General features: G+C 41.4%; 1 protein-coding gene across 1 annotated transcript in view; it reads right to left on the reverse strand.

Moving 5' to 3' along the window:
- The window catches only part of nav2a (neuron navigator 2a), an 89,949-nt gene that overhangs the window by 42,763 nt on the left and 20,384 nt on the right, over positions 1-26,802 (reverse strand). Inside the window, exons 4-12 of the mRNA XM_079240831.1 lie at positions 23,684-23,756; positions 23,306-23,531; positions 23,023-23,079; positions 19,764-19,897; positions 10,891-12,121; positions 9,793-9,902; positions 9,601-9,709; positions 8,418-8,834; positions 3,012-3,134 (exon numbers count right to left, since the gene is read on the reverse strand). Of these exons, the coding sequence (XP_079096957.1) occupies positions 3,012-3,134; positions 8,418-8,834; positions 9,601-9,709; positions 9,793-9,902; positions 10,891-12,121; positions 19,764-19,897; positions 23,023-23,079; positions 23,306-23,531; positions 23,684-23,756 (2,480 nt within the window). The remainder of the gene's footprint in view (positions 1-3,011; positions 3,135-8,417; positions 8,835-9,600; positions 9,710-9,792; positions 9,903-10,890; positions 12,122-19,763; positions 19,898-23,022; positions 23,080-23,305; positions 23,532-23,683; positions 23,757-26,802) is intronic.

Below are 26,802 nucleotides of genomic sequence, written 5' to 3' on the forward strand. Positions count from 1 at the left end.
CCTGTTTAACAGTTAAGGCATCCCACTGCTTTTCTTTTTTACTTTTTAACTCCGGACAAATGAAAAATCTGCTCTACGCTTTCCTGCTGTGGATTAATTGCTTGTTAAAGAACATAATTCTTTGTGTTGATACCAGGGAGACAAATGAAGGGCAAACAGAAATACTGATCCTAAATCTCCAAAAACAACATTAGCAGGATACTTAGTCCACCGCATCGCTTCGTTCTCCTGATCTACATGAATGCATCATCTATTAGCAACAAACTGAGTTATTTAAATGCCCTTTCCTTCAGATAAAAAAAAAAAAGATAGATATAAACACCTCTCCAAGAAAAAGAAAAGGCAAAAAAAGGAGGGGGGTTGCTCTGTAACACTCTGTGCTACAGCGGATTCACACAACAAAGACCTCTTCTCCTTTGTCTGCTTTAACAAAGAGGATTCACACCAGAAGACAGACCATTATGGATTGCTTCCTCCTTCTCCAGCCGCAGAGATAAATGACGAGGATAAGCTTGCTCACACACACATGCACACACAGTTTCTCCATTGTCTCTGCCTTGCAGGTCCTGTTGTTTCATGACTCATTTTGCTTCCACACACACGCGCCTGCTTTGCATTTATCTGACGGTTAGTAAAACTAGTTTAGTTCTCCCAGCAGCGACGTCACTGCTGATATACACTTTCAGTACTTTCTGTTAACACAAATCAGCTTTTTAACACCAGTTTCCAGCTGCATCCTTCACTCCTCATTAGTCCACGTTGGGTCTGATGCAAAGGATTTTAGCATGAAGGCTTTAAGGTTTGTTTTTTTTTTTTTAAAGCTCGAACCTTTGAAGCTCGTGACCTGCGAATACAGAGGTCAGCATTTTTTTTTCGCCTCTGTGCCACAGGAACACCCGACACCTATTTACTCCCCCACCCCTCCAGAGAGGCTTCGCAGCATCACAAACCAGAGAATGCTTAATAAAGCCTTTAAACTGTAGCAGGTTAATAGACGGGTCACTGTGCTCATACAGACTACACACACCTTTACACACACAGATAAGAAAATGTAGGAAATGCAGATCTGCATATTCTCCTCCCCAAACTGCACCATTAACCCCCTTTCATGCATTAAATTAGCCTCATCTTTTAGAAAAGACAAAACCAGTCACCCTTCTTAACCCTGCAGCTCCAACAGTTTCCATTTAATATGCTAATACATTTTACTGCCGCTTCCACAACTCTCCTAATTAATCCCAAAGTAAGAGCAGTAAGCGGCTTCATCAGACATTCCTTCAGGGGTGGCGGCGGTGGAAAGGACTCACCTAGCACTTCTCTTTATTTTAAAATCTCTCCCCGCTCTTCCCTCTAATCTCACAAAGACCCAAAAATCCAACCATCTGAAGACCATGAAAGGAGAAAAACGTGAAGTTTAACATCTGCAGACGCTGCCAATTAAACCTCAGACAGAAACATGAAAGTGTGCAATCAAACAAAAAGGAGGAATATCCAACTTTTATCATTTAATTGCTTTCCAGTTCGTTCAGCTCACTGCACTCCCTCATCAAAACAACCAGGAGGTAAAAAAAAACGTGAGAGGAGTGATGGAGCTCTGCTGGAGAAGAGGAAAGGAAATGGGACGAGACGGGAGAGATGAAAAGTAAGGAGGAGGACAGTTTGTGTTAAGCTCTACCTAAGGGTTGGAGGAGTATAATGTGAAGGGTGTGTGTGTGTGTGTGTGTGTGTGTGTGTGTGTGTGTGTATGTGTGTGTGTGTGTGTATGTGTGTGTGCAGGGTATGAGGCAGCAAGAGGCCAAAAGTCAAGAGTCTGGGAGACAGGAAATTAGCCACACCTGAGGATTTATTTTATGAGTAAAGGCTCCTTGAAACACCCAAAACCAATACACAACACGACAGCATATCTGTCTGCATAACCGCTAAACCTTCATAACTCTTATTTTCTCATCATAAATAGACGATAAAATATTTTAAACTGCAGAGACCAATCAACCTACTTGTGTTGTGAGCAGCAGAAAGTCTTTGTCTCACTTCTTTTATCCCGTATTCATTTGTTCTTACAGCCACCTCCATCTACACAGCAGTCCATCTTCATATCAAGCTATTTCCCTCCCCCAAAGCTCTCTTTCTCTCTACCCCCCCATTGTTCTCCTGCAACATGGTGGGGTTCTGCTAAGCCTTCATTTATTTCCTTCTGTCAACCAGCCAGGACCCAAATCCTTCCCCGGCTACGTGACAGGACAAAGACTGCAGCTTATCAGCAGGTCACTCACACTGAAACGGCACACGTCACAAAGCCCCACGGACAGAAACTCTGCAATAATCTCACTGTGCTACATGTCCAGGCCTAAACATTCCCAAACATTAGAAATGATACGTTTAAGATCATTCCAGCAGTTTGTTGATAAGTCAGAAGACAGAGAGTGACTTAAGTCTACCATCTACTGTAATACTGCACAACATTCTGTGTGTTTTATTAAATGTTATTTAATTACACCAGGATGTTTTCATGTTGATTTTCTTCTTGATTATCATTTCCTATTAAATATTAAGTGGCATTTTTTCAGTCTTTCATTTCAAGTATAGCTGAGAGAGCTGAAATGGGGTCATAACGCACAATAACTGACCCAGACATGGCACTTTAATGTTTGCTTTATGCTTCAAGACCAGCGTGAAACAACACAATGACTGAATCACTGATTAATTCATTCATACCACAAACTTGGATGGCCTAACTGTGCATTTCCAGTGGCTTCAAACAAGCCAGCGTTCCCTCATTTTCCCACCTTTACTTACTTTAAAATGAAAAAATATTTTTATTTTTTGTTTAAATTTATGAGTAAAAACCAAGCAGAAATAAGACTTTTTAGGAAACAAGTTGAGCTGGTTTAACAAAAGCATTCTGAGAAATGTTTGAGCAGAGGAAATCAAGTGAAGCGGAGCACAAATCATTGAGGAGAAAAAAAAAAGAGAAACGAATAGAAAGCAGCTTTAAGATGTTCTCGACGTACCTGTCAGCATCCCCCTGTCCAGATGACGTATTTCTATGGAGCGTCTCCCGGACGGCGGCCATGCTGTCAGGGAGCCGATTCAGGCGCCGGGTGTACAGACCCAAACCTCCGTCGGTCATGTAGCTGCAAGCCAGAACAGAGCACGTCAGATACAGGCACCAGAGATGACTTGCTTTGTTTTAACCCACACTCTTCCTCACACACATCTGATTTTATGTAAAGTGTGTCTTCAGGTGGTGGAGCCCACATCTAGTTTTCTGGTTGAGGCAAAGCACAATCAGGGCCGAACGACTGGCGAAAGCTCCCACACAAAGACTGGAGACGGCAAACTAACTACAGGGCCACATTCCTCTCATGTGGCCAGTGGTGAACAACAGCGGTCTTTAAATCAACTAACTGCACAGTAGACAGAGGTCGAGTCTATTCTTTATTCCTACAGGACATAAATTCACCACAGACACTGGTTCCATCAGCGCTCCCAGTTGCCATATACTGGGCTACCGCTGAACAGGAAAAGCTACAAACACACCTGGTGAGACACTGATGGAAAATAAGATTTGAAAGGACATGAGTTGCTGCTTGTTGAAGGTGGAGGCTGACCGTTACAGTCTGATGCTTTAGTCCTGAACACAAACACTCCCCGTCCTGCCTAAACAACAACAAATCCACAAATATTTACCTGCCAAGCAGAAAACTAACGGACCTGACTTGTTCAGGTCACGCAACACTGAATGAAACTTGATTTAAGGTGGAGAGGGAGTGGGACTAAGCTGACTTCTTAAATACTTTGTTATCTCTGCGTGGAGCTCAGCGAGACACGACCCTGTGCACACCCAAAAACACACCATCTATGCCTGAACGGATATACAGTATACACAGTGTTTTCTACAGACAGAGACTCTTTGTGAACAGTAAAGTGCTGCCAAAGAGAATCAGCTCTTTAATATGCAAGCATGTTTTAAAAGCAAACATAAAGTACTTTATTTTATCTATAATAAAACATAAACACAGAGTAAAAAAAAATGTGGAAATGTCTCTTTGTGGTCATTTTATCATCTCCAAACTGATACGAGTGAAACTTGACTAATAACCAAGAAGTAATCAAATTATATTAATGATAAATTTTTAGGTACAACATTAAGTATTTGGAAATGCTTTTAAAAGCACGATATAAGGATAAGCTACATGTGGGACCAAATGGTCACCAGTTATCTGACAAACCCACCAATCTTTTAAGTATTTCACAAATCTCACAACTGACAAACATAACTTAAACAACTGCTGTAATAATGATTATAGATCAGATTTTCAGTTTCATACGAGACATAAAGTGCAGTTGCAGTCAGTTGCCAAAGCAGGGACCTTCTTCTGACACAAGATACACTTAAGGGGGGGTCAGTATCAATCATCACAGAGTAAAGTCACCTTGGAGATGACCAGCGGCGCACATGAACACAAACACTAACACAACACTCTTTCACACTAATAAGTAACTGAACTCCTGTCCAATAGTCACAGATGCCTGTTAACCTGTAACCCTCTGCAGCAGCAGGAACGTGTTCCAACAAGACGGTTTACGGGCTGAAGCAGTCACATCGTTTACACAGCAACACACCAACGGGAGCGAAAAGCTCTGGGAAAAGGAGCTACGCTTGACTTGTTAACAAGTGCAGTGTTACAAACAGCAGGAAAATTCACAAATTCTCACATAAAGGAAAGATAAGATACGAACATAAACGTCTGGATCTTTTGACTGATTCTGACACCTACCTGTCTGCCTCAAACATGGTTAGTCAGTCCACAGCAAAACAAACACGTCCAGGTGAGTGTTGATCCTTTCTGATTAAAATCTTAATATGTTAGAAGAGTCTGTGGCATCTGCTGCTGAGTATCACCAGGTGAAGGTGTGTTTGGTCATGGTGAAATCAGAAATCTCTCTCTATGTACAGTGCAAGTGTGCTGCTGCTGCTCAGTGAGAGATCAGTGTTGGCATGCAGCCTCTCTCCTCAGCTCTGCATGCTTTTCTCTCCTAGCTGGAGGTTTGGTCTGACGGTGAAGGTGGAGGAGGAGGAGGAGGAGGAGGAGGAGGAGGAGGAGGAGGAGGGGTGGGAGGTGGAAGTGGAATAGAGGGAGGGCAGAGGGGTAGATCTGGAAATATACCCCCAAGCTGGGGAGGTGGGCGCCCTCGTCTACATGGGCCACAGAAACCCAGAAGGAAAGAAAAGGGGGGGTTGCAAAAAGAATCCACTGACGATAGCTGGTGTCGTTCGTCATGCTGGCTGTGCAGCCAGGATGCATATCAGCAGAAATAAATGAACTATTAAGAGCTGAGCGGGTCATCGTGGTCTAAACAGACAGCTTCATTAATCTCCACCTCATTCATTTTACATTCTAATTGTTTTATACCATAAAACAGCACAAGTGTGAGAAAAAAGGTGTAATTTTCATCTAATTTTAGAAACAAATGATTTAACATAAGTTTATATATTACGTATTAAATATTATTATTAGAATTTCCGTCAGCATATTAATAAAGCTTTTTCAAAATAATTGCAAATTGCATTTTTTTGTTTCATTCCAGCTTTTCTGTTGTATGCTTTACACTGATCTCGTTTAGACTATTGTAACGGTTTGTTTTCTTGTCTAAACAAAAAAGAGTTGTCTCATCTGCAGCAGGTCCAAAATTCTGCTGCGCGGTTGCTGACTCGATGCAACCGAAGGGCTCATATCATGCCAATTCTGAAAACTCTCCATTGGCTCCCTGTCTCTTTTCGTGTGAATTTCAAAATCCTGGTGCTCACTTTTAGAGCCTTGCATGGCCAGGCCCCTTCCTACTTAAGAGACTTGTTGTGTCCATATACCCCCATGCGGAGGTTGAGATCGTTGGATCAAAACTTACTCATGGTCCCTCGTTCTCGTTTTAGGACCCGAGGAGACCGATCTTTTCAGGTTGTTGCGCCGAGGCTCTGGAATGATCTTCCACCCTCCCTACGTTCGCTTGAGTCTGTTGATGTGTTTAAGTGCAATCTTAAAACCTTCTTGTTTCGGCAGGCATACCCAGCTGTGTAGATTAGGGGTGTTATGACCAGCAGTTTCTGTGTCTATTTTTATATACAGTATTTTTGTTGTATCTTTTTATATGCATTTTATTTTTGTATTTTGCTTTTTTGTGAAGCACTTTGTGACTTCTGTCTGTGAAAGGTGCTATATAAATAAAATTTACTTACTTACTTTACTTTACTTACTTATGTTTAGTCAGAGTAACGCTCAGAAATATAATCATTTTAAAATAAAAAACTGCAGCTCTTCTCATTTAAGACAACAAAATGAGTCAATGTGAACATTTTACCTAAAAAGTGACAATCAGGCATCTGAATTCAAGATGTTTAAAGAGACAAAAGACTGTAATGGACTGCATTGATGTACTTCATTTTCATTTGTCATGTAAACTTAATAAGATTCACCTAATTTCAATCACTGATCAGATATAAGATAAACATGACTTTACCTTATTCACAATAGTGGATTGGTTAATGAATTATTCATCCTTTATGGGATGCAGGCAAAATTTTATAGTTCACATTTGAGTGTAAAAGAGTTGAAAATGACCATCCTTATACCATATTTATGTCAAATAAAACTAAATGTTGGTGAATAGTAGAAATTCTAAATCTGTAAATTAAGCATTTAAGAGATATTTTAAGAGGTAAAGAGTTTACTGGTGTGATGCAAATGCCAGCTTCTCTTCTCTGGGTAAACATCCCACCTTTGTGTGGAAGAACCAGTGACCTGCGAATACAGAGGTCAGCATTTTTGTTATTTCTGCACGCTAACACACTTGTGACAGAAGTAGCCCTGAAATGGCCCGAGGATGTGGAGGAGAGGGGGAGGTCATCAGTCTGTGTCAGTTTTAAATGGCTAATCTACAGGGTGACTCCACCCACCAAACATACACCCACATGCCTGTGCCCACACACTATTCCTCAAACATACACACTTTGTTCCAGGTGTTTCCACCCCCAACAACAAAGAGGCTGATGTGGCCAACGTACTTCAGTTTGAATAAAAGCTCATTTGCACACCATCCATCATTTCATCTCTTAGGTTCATAAAGCTCAGATCACCAAACAAAAACACGCTGGCATGTACTGTACATGACACACACACACACACACACACAAGCATTTACCAACAGAAAAATAACTGACATCTCAATCACTTGGGTCATTTATCAGGCAAAAAAATGCAACCACCAACAGGTTCAAGTTTCTAAGAAGTGAGGATTCGTGTGTTTTATTTGCTGCACACTGGTGTCAAGTGTGTGTTTGATGAATGATGGACTTGAGCAGAAAAAGAAAAACCCCAAAAACAATTCATCTCAGCCTGATGTCAGAAATTTCCCAACAAAAACCATTTACCATGTAAATGTTTTTGACACGACCCAGCCTGGATATCAGGTTTTCAGAGCCTCTGATCGCCTGCGAGCGTCACTCACCTGTTCAGGTGTGGCCGTGGCCCACTTTTGTCTGCTCACCTACATATTCAGACATATCAAATACTTCAAGGCACTTTGCTTCCTCTCTTTCTGATGCTGCCTCAGGGTTGGTGAACCAATTCAAGCCATTGGAGGCCAGATGAAGTCATTTCATCTCCTCTTATGTCCCTGATCTCATAGGATGTCTGCTACTATTGCATTATTTTCATTTAAACTAAACCCCAACACAACTCTACACCAGACTCTGCTCTGTCTGACTTCCTGAGACAACTTGGCGCCTTGGACGGTTCCATCTGATAATGATGCTGACAAAAGTTTAAATTAAGGAGTGTGACAGCCAAGGTATGCAAGGAGCCTGTTACAACATGGACACTGACTCAGAGAGAAAATAAACAGGTTATTCAGATATTTCACCATCTGAAGACAATGGGATACTTGTGGGATCTGTGCTAAATAGAGTAAATGCTCCGTTTAATACACAGGCTAAACTGAGATATCGTCTCAACGGTTGGATCACAGCGATGTCCTGCAGGACCACTACTGCCCTCTCCTGGCATACTCCTGAACTGAAGACTGAGCAGGAAAATGTGGGCATTTTTTTGTTCATTAAAGAAAAAAAAATCCTGGTTTTAGTTTAATTAAGTGTTTCTCTATTCCAGTCCTCAGCGCCCCCTGCCCTGCATGTTTTATAGGAAACCCTACCTTAACGCACCTGAATGAAATAAAGACTTGTTAACAGGCTGCAAAGAACTCGATGAAGTTAAAAAATCAGACTCAGGTGCTTTGGAGGAGGAACATCTCTAAAACATGCTGGGCAGGGGGGTCTGAGGACTGGAATTGAGAAAAAAAACTGGTTTAATTCATCAACAAGTAATTTTTTTGTGCGTTTCTAGGCGTTAAAAGCAACTTACCCGCTGGTGACATCATCAGTGCGAACAGCATTCTTGCTCAGCACGTCTCCATCGCTCATGTATCCCGTAACCTCCATGGCAATCCCATCCAGCTCAATATCCTCCCCAGCTTTGTCTCCGAGGTCCACGCTGCAGATGGCTCCTCCCCTGCCAGCCAGCTGGCGCCGCAAGTGCCCAGGGTACAGATAGCGCCCTCCTTGCCCACCAACCACCCGGCCGCCATAACCGTTCCCCACGGAGGGGGCATCGCCTGCTTGCAGACGGGGGCTGGACTGGCCCAGTCGCCATGACGACAGTGAGGAGCGAGCAGAGGTGAGGCTGAGGATGCTTCTACCGCCTCCGCTGGTGTTGCTGCTGCCGCCGCTGCTGCAGCTGACGTCTGTGGTGACGCTGCCGTCAAAGGTGGTTTCCAAGGTGCTGCCGCAGAAAATAACAAGTGTTTAGCTGGGTGTGTACAGCAGCAGAAGTGTACAAAACAAACAATATATCATATATATAGCATCATTTTCCAAATTAAATGACTTGTGGAAATTGTTTTTTTTTTTTTTTATTTGAGCCTAAAACAAAGTAACGGGACATGTTAACCTCACAGAGGAACATAAACACTGAGGCATGTGGGCAGAGCAGCACATAATGTGGGAGTTCATGTGACTGGAGCTAAACCTGAGGCAAAGAAGACATAAAAGACATGCTCTGCGATCAAAGTAAAACACCCCTTAAATGAAGGATGAGGCAAGAAAACACACAAACGAGGTAAAACCTGTAAATCTACAGAGAGACAGTCTGCTGGCCACGAGGCAGTTCAGCCACTGACTCAAATCCCCAACATAAAGCCTGATTTGGTTGCTTTAAAACTCTAACTTAGCAACTATTGTGAGGCTTTACACTTGATGATCCTCAAACAATAGGGTTTTGTTTTCTAATGCCAACACATTTCATAAACGTACTCTAAACACTGCTGACTTGACAAGCTGGAACTTAGTTGCTGAACGGAAAACCTTTTAGAAAAAAAGGATTTTATTTAGTTACTTTAATGCAATAGTTTTCTTCACCAAACAGATTTAAAACAGGAACACAATTTCTAATCAAATGAGCAAAATGGATCATCAGAAAATGTAATATAACACCAACAATACATAATATTTACATAGTCCAGCAGGTGGGGCCAGTTGAGACACTTTACCTGTGTGTGACCTGAGTTCCTCGCAGGCTGGACATGGTCTCTTCCAGGTTTTGTCGCAGGTCTGCGATGTTTTTGACAGTACGCAACCGTCTCGTCTCTGGGTCTTCACCTGAGCGGCACATAAAAAATAATTTATCACCATGATAATACATTTATAATATTTTAAACAAAGACAGACTGTAAAGTGGTCACCTGAAAGATCCTCAGTGGAGGTCTGGTTGGTCTTGGTGCAGGAAACGTCTCCACCTCTTCCGCCTGAACCACTCTCTGCGTTTGCTGTAACCTCGCCGTCTGTTTGGGATCTGGGAAGAAATCATCGAAACTGAATTATAATGATCTTAGCAGGAAACTAATATTCAGAAAATTGTCACGAAGGAGGAATAAACCTGATTAAGAGTTAAATCTGCTGTGTCTTGTGACTGCGGTCCAAAACGAATGCCTGCTAAGCCTCAGACGTCACTATTGTTTGTCTTCTGAGTATAAATCAATACAGCACTGCCACTGCACTGGCTGGTCGCTTTTGGAGATGATGATGTTTGAATACCTCGCTGCAGGCAGCCTTTGGGCTTTGCCTGCTTCCAGACTTTGTCCTTGTTGACTAATGACGCTCATTCTGAGCCAGCTGAAGTCACTGGCTGCCTCTTAACATGCTGCTGTGCAGTAAATGCTTCTAAAATACTGAATGAAACGAGAGCTTATGTCTTTACATTTAGTGTTTTGGTTTAGTTGATTAATTTGAGGACATTTTATTTTCAATTTACACCATGAATGTTGAGAGAAAATGCTTTTACAGTTCTTATTTACTGCACACATTAGGTGTGGAGGTGATATAATCCTGCAAGTAATGGGATTTGACAGGTATACAGCAGAGGAGGAAGTTTAAGAAAAGACTGATAATGGGGTTGGTCTTTTTCAAAGATGTGGTCGAGAGGTCAGACTTTGCAGAAGGAAAAAAGGCAGGAACACAGAAAGTGTTAGAAAGTTAATGAGTAGCTTTTAGAAAGGACTTAATGAAAGTGCAGTGGACCTCTCTCCTTATCATACTGGGACCAGGACAGAGGTCAGAGACACTCAACATCCACACATTTTTGGGCAGACAGGTGTGTGTACAGAGGCAGGAAATAAAAACAGAAAGATTCAAAGATTTTGTAAAATATGCCAGAGAATCCAGTTTGTAGAAATTGAAATGATTCCAGTCATTGGTGTGAATGTGATCTCAAAGATTAAGAATAAAGCTGAGGGTGAGGAATCAGAAAGACACTGACAAAGAGAAAGGAAAAAAGATCTCACCTGTACATGAAAGGTGCGACGGTGGCGGTGTTGGGGTGGCTGTGGTGCTGTTGGGTCTGAGGTAGCTGCACGCTGACCGTGTTGCTGGCGGTGCTCTGTGTGGTGCCTCCTCCAGCCGCAGGGGCAGCGCCGGACTTTCCTTCTGTAGAGGCCAGGCTGGAGGTAGAGCTGGAGTGTCTGCTGTCCCTGTCTCTGTCAAGGGGACCCCGATGCATGGCAAGGCCCCCTCCTAACCTCATGCTCCGAGGCCTTTCCCCCACCTCCTTCACTGAGGAAGCTTTGCTCCCAACTCCTGGGACTTTGCCTCCTGGCTTTGGTATTCCACTATGTGCAGGGGTGGAACTCTCCTTTTTGGCTACTTTACCCCCCTTAGGAATGAAACTGGCTATTTTAGAGGTCCTTTTGTTTGACACCTCAGCATCTGCAGCGGCTGGTGCAACTTCCTCCTTCAGCTCCTCTCCCCTCAGCTCTGTTCTATCAGAGACACGCTTCCCCACGTCCTTTCCTTTCTCCTTCTCCTTGCCCCTGTCTTTGTCTTTTTCAGGGCCCTTCACAGAACTCTTCTTGGCAGTCAAGGCTCTGCTGAAAGTGCGTTGGGCAATGCCCCGTAGAGCGATTTTGGGGCTGCTGGCGGTCACAGAGACAGCAGTGCCTGGTGATGCTGTCCCATTGCTGGTTCCGTTCAGTCCTGGCCTGAGGTTACCATCATCCTCCTCTAGGGGATCAGTGTTGGAGCCAGTTTCAGCTCTTTCCACATAGCCTGCTCCGATCTGCCTGCCTGAGGGAGGGTTGTCTGGCTGGGACCCTACTCCATTGGAGGAAGAGGTGGTGTTGGTGGATGATTTGGATCCTCCTTTAGAGTTGAACAGCTTAAGTTTCTCCAGCATTGACTTCTGAGTGGCAGCTTTAGGAGGAGCTTCTGTTGAAGGAGCAGCCTTACCGGAGCAGGAAGCGTCCTTCTCCTGCTTGCTGGGCTGCATGGCAGATGAGGGGGTGCTCATGGAGGTGGGAGGTTGAGAGGAGGTTTGCTTCGAGCTGGTTGACTTGCTCCTCCAGGGCTTGCTGCTGCTGCTGCTGCTGCTGTTGGGCTGGGGAATGGCTGTCGATGAAGACGGAGGAACCAGGGAGGAGGTAGTGGCTGGGATGCTGGTAGAGGAACTCACAGTCACTGCAGATGATGGAGCATGCTCAGTCATCACCAAAGGCTGTGAGGTCATGCCCTCAAAGGAATCTAAATCAGAAAATAGACATTTCATTAAACAATTATGCAAGAGTGTAAAGATTAGGAAGAAAAATCAAACAAGTAGAGTATCTAGGGGAAAACAATAAACCAGATGTTCAGGGTAAGTCTTCTAAGACCCCACACAACGTGACCATATAAAGGCCTGAAGTTGGCCTGTGCTGATATAACCAAATGTGCCATTACTTTGCTTCAAGCTAGTCACCAAAACTGTTAGAAAAAAACCTTTAGCACTAACAGTAAGAGGAGCCCATTACAAACTGTTTATAAAAACTATAGAGCAGCAGGCTCCAGTGCTTTTAAGTCCAGCCAAGCAGGCCAAGTCAAGAAGAAGTGTTGTTGCACTTAAAAGGCTTGCACTTATAAGGACAGCTTTTGGTCCAGGTCCCTCTGACCAAAAACAGTCCAGAAACACTATCTGGTTGTCTGAATTTGCTCTCTTAACTATCATTAAAAACAACAAAATAAAAAAAATGCATAAAATTCAACCCGGAGATGAAAAGTGCACAAAAGAATTTCATGCAACATGACATGTTTGCTGTAATGCACCGAGATTCATCACCCAAGAAGAAACTGTGTAAATCTGCAGCATGTGACTCCGCAGCATCCAGCAAGCAAACTTACCAAAAGCTGAAGGGGTAAGACAAGAGCTGAAACGTCTGAGGACGTCTAAGTCAGTGCCTTTTGAGAGCCAGGGTCTCCTGATGGTGGCCGAGGTTTTCAGCGTGCATGCAGAGTGGTGCAACCAGCAACTGGCAGCTCAGACCAGTAACATTTGAATATTCAAACACCAACTGCCAGAGAGAGAGAGAGGGCCGGTGCAGGGAGGACTGGGTGGACTGAATCATAACACTTCAGTCCTCACGTACCCCCCTTACTATGTACATATAAACATACGAAGACAAAGCCGTATTTATTCCATGGCTTTACTGCCGGTGTACTTTCTTCTGGTTTTACACATTTGGGTATGATTTGACTTTGTAAAATGACACACTATACTCAACATGGTTTTCCTGTAAAGTAAACTTTGCGCTGATGCTGTGTGTGTTTTTTTTTTTTTTAATTATTATCCTTATTCATATTTACCTTAAAGAAGGCAAGCAGTCAGAAAACTTCATCAGAATTTATTGTTTTTGTTCATTTGTTTGCTTTTCTAACTAAATCAACCTGTTTCAGTCTCTGCAGTCTCTGAAGGAGCAGCATCTTGTTGGCATCTTGAGGGATTACAGATTTAAGAGCATTGCTGTAACAGCATGGTGATAAATGAATCTTGCTCTCTGATTGTTCTTTAACCAGAAAAATGTTTCCTCCCTTCACTCCAAAAACTGAAATCTAAGTAAGATTAAAAATCTTAAATTGAGTACACATGTGCTTATTCTTTTAAAGGTAAGATAATCCTTAGTTTTTATGCCAGAGAATTCCTCTTGTTTTGAGAGTATTTTTACTTGTTTTGGGAAGTCTTGACAAGCCAAATTTTCTTGTTCTGTTGGCAGATAATTTATCTGATTTTAAGCAACATTTACCTCATTTTTGTATATTTTTTTCTTGTTTTTTAAGGCTGAGTCTTTGCAGTATTGTCAGTGAATACAGTTTTTCTTTAATGCACAACAACCTAAATTCTCTGTTTAAATTCTCCTACACTGCAAAAACGCAGCCTTAAAAAACAAGAAAAAAAATGTACAAAAATTAGGTAAATGTTGCTTAAAATCAGATAAATTATCTGCCAACAGAACAAGACTTCAAGACTTCCCAAAACAAGTAAAATACTTTTAAAACAAGGGGAATTCTCTGGTATAAAAACTAAGAATGATCTTACCTTTAAAAAAACCATAAGCATATGTACTCATTTTAAGATTTTTAATCTTACTTAGATTTCAGTTCTTGCAGTGTATCATGTCAGCATTTATGCAGACTGATAAACAATCAACCTGCTTGTTCAGACTTTTCCATCAGGCTCTCCACTTTATTTCCTACAGCGCCTTTCAGGCCCTAATTGAAAAAAGACAGCAACAATACTGCCTTTTCTCTCTCCCCCTATTAGCATTTAGCAGAATGACCTGAAACAATGCTGCTATTAGGAAGTGATTAAAGCCCAATTAGACGTGCTAGCAGTTAGCATGGCCAAAGTGGGTCAGGCTGCTAATAGCTGGCTTCCTATTGGTGGTGGTTGAATGAGAGGGGAACCTGCTGTGCTTATGGAACAGGCTGAACGAATAAGGGACAAGCAGTGCAGGTTTGGGATGAGTGAAGCTTTGATGTAGGCCAGCAGGACGGTCTGTACTGCCCCAGAATAGCGGTCAGCTTTGATTTTGGGTCAGAAAGAAACACAGGGAGAAACTGAAGACCTGGCCAGGCCCTGGACAGTGGGTCAGCTGGTCCCTGACATGAACCCACTGACCCTGACCTACACGCTCCAGTTAGGTTGCTAAGGGTAAAAGAAGGAAGTCAATGTTCAACATAGTGAAAATGAAGTGATGGACTCTGGAACTGTTGCCTCATAAACTCAACTCAAGCAGGGTTTCTAACAAACTTAAACAGTTATCAAACATGAATTTACATTACCATAAACAAAAGTTCACATCAGATTTAAGAGGTTTTCTTCACAATTGATTCAAAGCTGACCCTTCAGTGAAGCGGCCACAAGGTGGAGTAATATCCTCAGCAACACAGTCACAGCAAACGCCATAGTCCAGAGCAGGGGCGCCCAAGTCCAGTCCTGGAGATCTACCATCCTGCAACCTTTAGATGCAACCCCTGTCCAGCACAGCTGAGTCAAACAGCTGAATTCCTCTTCTGCATGTCATTCAGCTCTGCAGAGGCCTGCTAACGAGCCACTTCTTTGATTCCGGTGTGTAGGAGAAGGGTTGCACCTAAAAACAGCAGGATGGTAGATCTCAAGGACCAGACTTGGGCCTCCCTGGTCCAGAGGATCTCACGGTTCAAGCGAGAAGCTGCACAATGAAATATTTCAAGCTTATTCTGATTGTTTTAATTTATCTCCTTCTTCTTCTGTTTGAAAATCCAGGTCTCAGAATCCACTTAAAGAAGCCATTTCCTTTAGAAATAAACAAATCATTTCTTAACCGGGTCTGAGAAGGGGTCACCAGCCTAATGACCCTGTGTAGCCCCGGGGCCAAATCCTAGACATTTATTTTGCTGGTTGAGCTGTGCCGACTGCTTTTGGAAACATGCTGAGAGAATTTGTGCTTGACTTAACTGCTTAATTACTGCAGTCATTATAGATTAAAATGAGAGAGCAGATAAAGACAGGTTCACAGACCACCCCTTCTACTTCCTGTCTGCCAGAAAATCCTGTCCCACTCTCTGGAGTTTGCCTAAGGCCTCTTAAGGCCGGTCCAGCTGCCTGCTCCTCTCACTGCATCCTGATAACATCAAGACCTTTCAGGAAATCAGCCCTGGTGGACTCAAAGCTCTTTTCATAGATCGTCACACTGGTGTGTGCATGTATGTGTTTTCATTCCCGTCTCAAACCAAGGACAGTGTGTAACTTCACTCTGCAGCAACGCTCCGTGCTCTCTACGTTCATATCTACGCATTTATGTCTGGTCAGAAGAGACAGAGGTGTTTTTTTTCTGCTGTAAACTCTATATGTCTGCCACAGAGCTGTGTTACATGGAAAACAAGCAGTAAATGTAATAAAGGCAGCGTCGGCTGACACTGTTTAGACATCACAAGTAATCCAACTTCCCTCATGGTTGCACTGGTCACAAGGCATTAAGCCTTTAGAAAACCAGCAACCAAATTACTGACCTGTGGCCTGCTCACATACACTCACACATGGAGAAAAAAATGTTTCATTTGTCTTCTGCAGAGACAGAGCACTACAACAACAGCTGTCCCTGGACCGTAGATTTACAGGCACCCTCGCAAGCATTTCATCTGCAAAATCCAGCACAAAGTCGGAGGCTGCAGGTGTTTGCTTACTCATCATGTTCTGGTTTCAGAAGCCTGCTCTCTCGTTCCTCAGTCATTGTGCTCCAAAACAGAGAGGGACAGCCAGCTTTTGTGTGGAGACTGAAACACTTTAAAGGTTCTCCACATGAATACACTCAAACAGTGACGCTACAGCTCATCAGAACTCTATTCATTCACTAACAGCACCAGCCACACAAACACACACACACTTTTACTTGCATTACAGAATCATGCACGTACACAAACACAACCGCAGGTGCCCCCTGCTCCCTCTGCTTCTCTGCTCTGTGTCAATTGGTGAACACCCAGATTCTGTCACCTTATATTAACACAGAGCAGAAGAGAAGATTCAGGTCTGTTTCTCCACTCTGGAGCCCTCTGGTTACATGACTTTATTCTGGTGTCACAGCCATTGACACAGAGCAGCTCTGGCCTCACAATAGAGGCAGTAGGTGTCTCTGCAACCACCCCATCCTGCAGCAACATCGTTTTATGCAACCAGAGTATAACTTAAAGTGCAGTTTTGCCAACTACTATATCCCTATAAAGCAAACACTAGCTGATGTTTAAAAGCACCAGTAGGAAGAAGTAAACAGAAAGTTTGTAATTTTCTCACCAAAGTACTATGAGGTTTGCCATCATGTTAGAAAAGACAGAGAAATTTCAGAAATCATTAAACATATTCTTAATAATGAATTATTAACCTCCTCAGTTACTACTCCCACATCTTCATCTGCAGTTTCTATGAGCGGTGACAACATGAGTCTATGCTACCACATCTTCAGAAGGTGATTAAAAATCTGATAAAGGATCCATGTGAAAGGATCATTTGTCATCCTGAATGGAGGCGATCTACAAGTGGAAGCTGACAAACCTCATGCGTGCTGCAGACATCCAGGACGAGCACAGAAAGAAGTGACGGGGAGGAGGAGATGGGCAAGAGAAACAGGAGAGTCCCAAACTCTTGTCGGTCAGAGCGGGAGGGGGAGGAGTGTGGCGCAGCGCTAAGGCTGGGGGGAGGAGTTTGTTAACACAAGGGAGCTGGAGGGTCCATCGGGATTCTCATCCCCCAATCATACACCTAGAAATAGACACATGTCCCTGCATACCTGAAAAACAACTTTATTTACAAGCTTTTTAACTTGCAAAGCTTTCTCCTTTCATCCAGACTGCAAACATTTAGTTGTTGACTATCAGCCGCTTCAGTCATCCGTTGCTTGGACACCAGCAGACTGTTAAGATCTTGTCCTCTTCATACGACCACATGGCGCTTTGACATTATAGAAACTCCTTCTGATGCTTTGTGGATGTGATATATGTTGCTAAGTCCAGAGCAGAGCTACATTTGCATAAACTAACCCCCCTAAACCACCAACCGACAAACATGTCCTGATGGATGTCTGATGGAAAATCTCTATAACTTCTGATAAAGTTCAGTCATTTATTCAGATGCATTGTGTAAAAGTTTACATTAATTATTAGTTTTCTGTACCCACCAAAAACTTTGTCCACACAGACTGCACCATAAAATGCCCCTGATCTGCACCGGTGTCTCTCTTTGGGTTAGCAGCTCCACCATGCAGCTCAGACTCACTTCCCAGTTCATTTGTCGAAACACAGACAACCTTTTCTCTCTCTGGGTGGTTAGAATTTTCTGTCTAATTCAGAGTAATAAGTTTAGACTGTGGACACTAACAGAGTCTACATAAAACACTGATCTAACTAAACACACAGCAAACAAGACACTGTTTGTATGTTTCAGTTGCCAGTAAGTTAAACTGGGTCAGAGCAGTTAACTTGTGTGAAAACAGCGCTGACTCCACTGACAGCATATGACAAGCAGCCGACTCCTTCCTCGTTATCATTCAGCAAATAGCAGAAAACGGGACACACTGGATTTATTCTGGAGGTTAACCATACTGTCCTTGAGGTTATTCCAGAGACAAAACCCAACACGAACCCAGTTGGGATATTTGGAATATTGTGTGCAAACAAAACAAGGACCCACAATGATCCAGCATTGTATGCGTCATGGCATCAACTTCACATTATTTAACATGAACAGAGCTTATTAACATGAAAATGCAGAGATCTTCGTGTTTGTGTCTAGAGAGACTTATGTAAGAAAGAACTGGTGCATTTAAAAGGATTGGATTTTAAAAAAAAAAGGGTTCCTGGTTCAATCATCAGCAGACAAAAACACACAATTCCTGGTTCAGTCATAAAAACATAAACTTAAATAAATCTAGATGAAACATAAAATTATCGGTTAATTTTAAAATCAGGTCATCTTCTTTGAAGTATCTAATTAATAACCAACGCAACTGAAGTGGAAGGTAGTAGTTCATGATAACGCATCAAACCTTTAGAAAAAATAAACTTTAATTCTACAGCATAGAATTATTTCATGGGTTACTATTCTGTGAACTGAACAGATTAAATGTCTATAATTTCTACAAACACAGCACTTATATTTTATTTTTTAGTTAGACAAATAAAAATAACCTGCACGACGGAATTCCCTTCCACTATGGGCTTCTTTAACTACATCTAGTAATGACAACTAGCATCATGGCAAGCATCACCTATTAACTCAAAAATATTTTGCTTATTTTTCTAAAGAGTTCAGATCTGAAACAATCAAGCTAATATTATCTTAACAATATCCTGCACATGTCAGATAAAATAGCAACAAATACTGTCTGTGTACAGCTGCCTGAATGAGGACATAATGTAACTCTCTCTTAGAGATGTTTCCTTACTGACAAAATTCAGGATAGTCTGAGGCAGTTTTTTTTTAAATTAATTTATTTTTTTATATATTAAAAAAGTCCGAGAATACCCATCCATCCATTTTCCGAACCGCTTATTCCAATTCAGGGTCGCGGGGAAGCTGGAGCCTATCCCAGCTGGCTTTGGGCGACAGGCAGGGTACACCCTGGACAGCTTGCCAGTCCATCGCAGGGCCACACACAGAGAGACGAACAACCACTCACGCTCACACTCATTTCTAGGGGCATTTTAGAGTGACCATCATGCTTGTGTTTGGATGGTGGGAGGAAGCCGGAGTACCCGGAGAGAACCCACGCATACACGGGGAGAACATGCAAACTCCACACAGAAAGGCCACTGACCAAACCAGCCAAGGATCGAACCAGAGACCTTCTTGCTGTGAGGCCACAGTGCAGCCCGTCCGAGAATACATTTTCATTAATTTTTTTAAATTTTAAAATTTTAATTTAGTTTTTTTTTTTTAATTTTATTTTCAAAACTTTTTTTTTATTTATTTATTCAAAATTAATGAGTAAATAAAAAATAAGATCTGAATATTTTACAAAAAGTCAGGATAAAAGTTTAAATGTTAAAACATGTATTTTCTGATTAACGTCTTAATTATTTGTTTATTTTGTTTTTTTCTCTTTAAGGTACAGTAAAGTGAAGTTGTTTGGTGTAGCACTGATGCTGCAAGCATTTCCTTTATTTACTGCTTTATTGTTCTCAAAGTAGCTTCATGAACTTAATTACCAATCATTAAAACCACCCAAAAGATTTGTTGTTCGCCGTGAGAAGCATCAAGATTCTTTACAGCTTCAGGCTTACAGTCTTTCTCTCATTCACACGCACACTTTCTGCTTTGTTGTTCTACTTCCATTCTCGACCAAAGTGTGTCAGGATGTGGTTGTTTTCTGGTTTTTACCTTTGTTCAGGTGAGAGTTGGCTTTGGTCTTGTCACTGAAGCCCTGACTGCGTCTGTTCCCAGCAGCGCTGACTGAGCCTCGTGGAGGGATGTCACTGCCGGCAGTGGACACCCTCGCTGTGGGGCCAGGTAGCCTGATGGATGCAGAGAGAGGACAGGAGGAGGGACAGCAGAAGAAGACGGAGAAACATTTGAGTTAATTGAAGTAACGTAATGTTTACACAGAAGTTGAATTCTGTGTTCATGTGTAATTCCACACTTTTCCAAACATACTTTCTTCCCTAAAATCGTACCTGAGATGGATACAAACATCAGTGGGTTTATGGAAGGATTTTAAACTCTAATTGTTAACAGTATGTTAAATTCTAGGTTTGTTTACTAAAATGCTGATAAATATCTGCCAGAAGACTAAATTTCCAGGTTCTATAGCTCATCAAAATCATGACTAAAATGACTGAAATCAATGTAAAAATTGTTGCTACTCATTCGTTTATGGCTTCCCAATTAAAAATAAATTAAGATAAAATATCTATCTGTCTGTCTGTCTGTCATGAAAAAGGTTTTAAAAAATTTAAAAGGACTCATAGAAAAGAGAAATTTCTATATTTAAATTAGCACTTTGTTTCAACTTATTTTTTTTATTCACGTGATCATTAAATGTAGCCTAAACTAATGTTTTCATGGTATAGATCACAGACTGAACCAAAAAACCAGCCTTGTGTGTGAGCGTGTTTGTGGGTTGTTGATCAGCACCACACATAGTGCACAATCTTCAGGAAAAGCATCCCACAAACAAAATCCGATTGTTTCACATTTATAGGGTCAATTTGTTATCATTTATTAAACAAAATAAGAAAAATGTATGAAAACACAAATGTTTAATCATACTATCTTTTGATTATTTCCAAACATGTAAAATGATCAAATCCAATTAAATACGTGTTCCTGCTCTTCAACAGTAAATTCTGCATAATATTCACTGTTAAACTACAACCATTTACATTAAACAGACAATAACACAATGAGCAGCACATAAAAGCTCTATGTGCAACTAATTATATCATTTAAAATGCACAAGATCTAATCTGATCACTGCCAGATGCCTGATTATGTCATGTAAACAAAGAAACAGTGTTTAAAAAAATAGTTGTCTGAGAATGTGTTTAATAATAAAGAAAACTTGGCGTTGTTAAGTATCAGTAAATGATACTTGATATCCAATCAGATCTAACCAAAGTCTAGCTGAACCAGTTGTAAATACAAGTCCTATGTGTGATTTGAGTTTTATACTATTTCAGGCTGATTGATAACAGTGAGTTTGCTAAGATAAATGTTTACATCTTGGTGATCCTCAGTTGGAAATTTGAGAGCGTGCGTTGTAAACTTATGTAATTTTTGTTATTCCTGTAACTTTGACAGGCTCCTCCTTCTTACGCACACCTCCAGTAATCAAACTGAGGCAGATAAATTGGATAGAGTGCAAGTCCACTGAGAGCTAAACAGCTTCAGATTACATTCACTGCTCCTCTGGATCCACATGGATTCAGACAGGAAACCTTATTAACCACAGATGAGCCCTGGAGAAATGATGACATCAAGCTTCTTTATTCTAACTGAATCTGTTGCTTTTGGGATCTGAGAGGAAAGTTTTAACTAAAGCCAAACGAAAACATGCAACCTGTTTGTCAAAAGTTAATTCTTCATCATCATCATCATCATTCATAGACTGTGCTGATAAGCAGATTATAGCTCTATTAGTCATCTCTCACAAATGAAATCAGCTCATTTCCAGTATGCCGTTTGCCTTGAATGACCATCATTTATACAGAGAAAACAAGTCTAAGATATCTACTTGGGGTGTGACGATATTCAATTGTCCCGATTTGATTTGATTCCTATTTCTTGGATTTCGATTTGATTTAAATTGTGATTCTAAAAATTCTTTGATATTGCTGATTTTTGTGGATTAACCCCCCCCCCAAAAAAAAAACGTCAAAAACACTTTTTTTGCTAGTTTTTTCTTGATTTCAATTATGAAAAAACAACGCAGTAGCCAGACCATCATTCTGCTGCTATAATGCCCAAAATGACAAGAAAAACTATAAAAATGGCAAAAATGTATTATTTTTGTTTATTTAAAAAAAAAAAAAATCTATTTTTTAACAAAAAAAATTATTTTAAAATTGTGAAGCAAAAAAAAAAAAAAAAAAAAAAAATCCCAATTTTTGATTCGATTTTCCCACCCCTAAAATCTACTAGCTTTCCTACAATCTACTCATGGATGCATCATGCTTTATTGTTATTATTAGCAATAAATGAACCATAAAAACACAAATAAAATAAAAAATATAATAACACACACAATGTATATATACATATATATATATATATATGTGTGTGTGTGTGTGTGTGTGTGTGTGTGTGTATAGCATATATACATACACACACACCCACACATATACACACACACTAAGCCTTTAGTGGATGGAAAAACAAAAATATCACAGGTAACACATTTTACATCTTGTAGTTACATAAGTTCGCCACAAGATGGGGCCATTTCATTTCTTTGCAGTTTTTAAATAGGGGGACAGGAGAAACAAATATCTGAGATGGGCATCATGCAAAACCAAATCCTACATTTAGTTTCAGGTGTATTATCACATAATAAGTCACTGCATGCTATTTAACAAAGGTTAATGTGAACGCAAACAAAAGCCAAACAAAGGTAAGTTCCAGTAACACACTTTCCCTTGACAGACACGCATCCTGCCAGAGTCTTTTGTTGTTAATTATTAATGTTATATTATATGGGGAATGTTCCTGTCAAGCAAACCAATCCACACACACACACACACACACACACACACACACACACACACACACACATTTATATAGGGGTTATCTAAAGGTCTTTCACGGCCCACTTAGCAGGCTTGCCAAATGAAGCGCGATGCCAGAGGCAAGCACGGCCGTCCGAAAATGGAGCCGTGAGCTTTAGTTCCTATCTGCTGAACACTATCACTCATGCATAATGGATAATGCTTGTAGTAGAGATTGCCCTTAATCACAGACAAAGTAACATGAAACTCATTACAGTACAAAAGAAATGTTATCCTTGATTAGGGGCAATTTCTACCTCTGTATTTCCAGGAAAGGGACAGGACAGGAGGTTTGGTGGAGGGGGAGAGAAAGGAAGGGCGGGGGCTGGGGGGGGGGGGGGGGGGGGGGGGGGGGGGCAAGAGCAAGAGAAGCTGACCTAGAGGTCTTTTTCTGACCAAGGGAAAACTTGAGTAGTTTACTCTGAGACCCATTCCTAGAGGAGAAGAAAGGAGAGGAGAGATATGGAAGAGGACAGATAGAGGTCAAGTTTAGAATTTTAAATGACATGAAGTGTGAACAGGAAGATCGAAACGTCAAACTGATGGTTTTTAACAGCAGAAACATCAAGACAGTGAAAATACACACAAGTCCATTCATTCTGTTTCATAGTTAAATATCTAATATTTGTAGTTTGTACAGCTCGCATGCTTCAGGCTCACCTGGACTGCATCTCGGCCTGTGCTGCTTTCGGGTTGGTGAGGGGAGTCCCATGCGGAGATTGGCTGAGCTGTGCCGGAGCGCTGCTCTGGTGGCTCAGGGGAGGGTGTGTGCCTTGGTTGAGTGTTGGTTGGGAGTTTTGTCGCTGGGCCTGCTGCTGCTGTTGTTTGTAACGGGACAAGCTGAAGAAGAGGCCGAGGATGGCTTTCAGATTCCCATTCCGAATTTCTGAAGATCAGTTTAAGGGAAAAAATGAGGCATCAAACAGGAAAAGTACACACTCTGATAGCATTCAAGTTCTTTTACAGTCTGGAAAAAATGTTTTGCTGCAGAAATATTCAGTAAGAAAACCTGATTAAAGCTGCACAAGTCCAGCTTACCTTCTGCAGACAGACCCTGGATGTTGACTCCTTTTGCTGCCAGGAAGCTGAGGCAGGCATCTATGTTCTCAATCTGGAAAGAGACAGACACAAGAGTAAGACAAGCCATGCTGCAAATTTACATTCAATTTACATATTTGTGTAAAGTCAGAGGAAGCATCTGGTTTGTTTATTGCACAACTGAGTGCAATGGCTAAACTGGAAGTGAATATTTACCGTGTAAAGAATAAAGCTGGCAGCAAATGATGTTCTGAGCAGTTAAATGATGTGAAAAACATCAAAAGTGATGATGAAATAGTTGGGAAAGCATATCATGCCGTTCATCCTTGCGCAACCACTGATTTGACACAGAATCAGAAAAAATCAGGTTCTGTTTATTGGCTTTGAGTGTAAACACTCGTTTCCTGCCCAATAAACATAAATTTGAAATATTAAGGAGTAAACACTCCTGCTGAAACTCCCAGAATCATGTAAATATGCTATTGCACATTAAATCTGCAGATGAGTTTACTAATAAAGAAAATTCTTTTTTTTTCCATTTGAATTTGATTTAAAAATAAACTATTCAATCATATATTAATTTTATGTGTTATGAGAAGTTTATTAAATTTACCAGGATTCAAACCCAACACACTTTTGTCAATCAAGCTGCAGTGGATGAAACATCGAGAGCAACTCGGTTGCTATGACAACAGCCTTGGCAACCTGAACAGACTGCTGAGCTGTCACTGGACAGCGAGAGGATTTGATAGGCAGACGGGCTTTGTTTAGAGATCATGTGACCTATTATAGACAGAATCTGCTGGCTGGTGCATGAGATCATTAGAGTAAACCACATAAAACAAGTCATCGAGCAAGAGTGAGTGATTGTGTGATCAAAGTGCACCAGCTGCTGTTGTTGACGAGCAAACATGCAGAGTACAGCATAAAAGATATCAGTGCAGCACATCCACTGCTCCCTCATGTTACGCAGGGTTCCTGTCTACCTGCAGATGTGATACACTCTGCAAAGCACTCAACTAAAGACTTTATTTTATGATATGCACAACAGTACAGAGGTGATAAATCCTACTTGAAAGACATTTATTACACGCTAATTCACCACTAAGTACACACAACAAACCCAGTTTGAAAGTACGGCAGCTTCTGCAATCTCACACCCAAGAGAGCAAAACTACAGGGCAAGGATATCCAACATGCTCTTCACAACTAACATACATGTGAAATGTGTAAACATGGCAAGGTGTGTGCAGCACGCGGGAGGGTCCCGTTCACTAAAGACTAATGACATTATTACACTTAATAAGCGCCAACCAAATATAGCCTGACCTACAGCCCCTGCAGAGGCTCTCCTGTTGGGAAATGTCCTGCTGCGAGGTGAGAAGCTGAAGCACAAACATGTTTACATCCACCTCCATAACATGTAAATATCTACTGACCACTGCAGGCATTCCACAAGTACACAACCAAATCTATAAATGCAAATAAATGAAACCAAAGCAGCCTCTCTTGTTCATGTCCAATCCTCCTTTGGTACAATGTGACACTTCTAGCAAATGTCACATTCATGAAATACCTCAAACAACAAAAAGTAATACCATACTAGGCTATTCATATGATTTATTCAGCAATATGAACAATGAGAAGAGATGCACTGTATCTGATTCAACCAATGGTTTGTGGTATTTAAGTATAAAATACAAACGCATCAAGTCTTTACATACAAATGCTAAGTCAGCACTTCCCCGCTCGACATGGACACGGTTCACACATCTCATTTTCAAACTGCACCATCAATTCATCAACAACTTTTAGGAACTTTAAGTATTTTAAAAATGCATCAAATTCATGGTAAAAGTGGGTTTTCTGAGTGATTTTAAAAAATCTGCAGTTTGTATTTTCTATGCTGACGACTAAACAGACAACTAATGATGACATCATGGATGCGATGACTTTAGTTAATGTAAACATACCTGATCAGTAAATCTACAGTGGAAAGTCACTGAAAGCAGACAAAAGTTAAATTCCTGGCCAGAACAACTTCTTCCTGTCCTGCGCTCAGCGGCGCATGTTGACCTGCATCAATATAAATGAAGCTCAGTTTTTCTATGTTGCAGTTAATTTACACAAGATTCATGAAACACCAAAAATGTTGCATTTACTGCTGGTTTTCCAAGAGCTGTCAGAGCTCCCAGCAACCGTCATGTGAAGCTAGAGGTAAGCAGGTAACATTCACACACAGTGATCTGTCACACTGATAGATTATATGTCTATATGTCGCTGTGTAGATGCAACGACCCGTTAACTGTCTCAATAGGCATAGCCAAGGTAAAACAGCAAAACTTGCCTGATTGATCTGTTGATGAAGAAAAAAAAATCTTGCTATAATCACCAGCATGACGGATTTTTCCTCACATAACTGCTATGCATCTCCAACCAGCAACAAACTAGTTTGTTTCTTGTTTTTCTGCGTAAAACTTCCTTCATCACCTTTCTGATCACAGCTTCATTCCCTGCTGACAACTTCTCAACTCCCCTCCTACCTGACCCATCACGATGAGTGAAAAGGCCGGCTGACTCCACAGCTCAGATTGAGCTGAAACTCCACTGCTGCCCCTGCTGTCATTTCCGTGACCTCTGACCCGACAAACAGCTGTTGTCAGGCTGGACATTTGCTGTCCTTCGAGGTGATACAACTGAAAATTTAGGAACAGCAGGAATGCAGAGCATGGCCCTCTCTGGATGCCACAGGCTCCCTAAAATAAACCTCTTTGAAACACCCCTCTAACCCAGTCTTTCTTTAATACCCTGAAGCCTAAACCTCACTCGAGTGACTGAACCACTCACTGACTGCCCTGAATTCCCTATAATAGACAAAGTTTAAATAGCAGCAGCCTTCAGTGAGACACCCCGTCATAAATGCCAGGTCTGTCCTGCTGAGAAGCACCCCAACCACGCCCCACAGGGGGTAGAAATACTGAAACCTCTTGCTATTTAAAACCAGTGGAGACGAGAGCTCTGAGCTGCGTGAGGAGCATCATTCAAACTCCCACCGGCTGCAGATCTACAGATCCAACTTAACTCTGGTCCGTTATAAACCACAATAAAAGAAAAATCTG

This window comes from Telmatherina bonti (assembly GCF_933228915.1).
Source record: "Telmatherina bonti genome assembly, chromosome: 1".
Lineage (NCBI taxonomy): Eukaryota > Metazoa > Chordata > Actinopteri > Atheriniformes > Telmatherinidae > Telmatherina > Telmatherina bonti.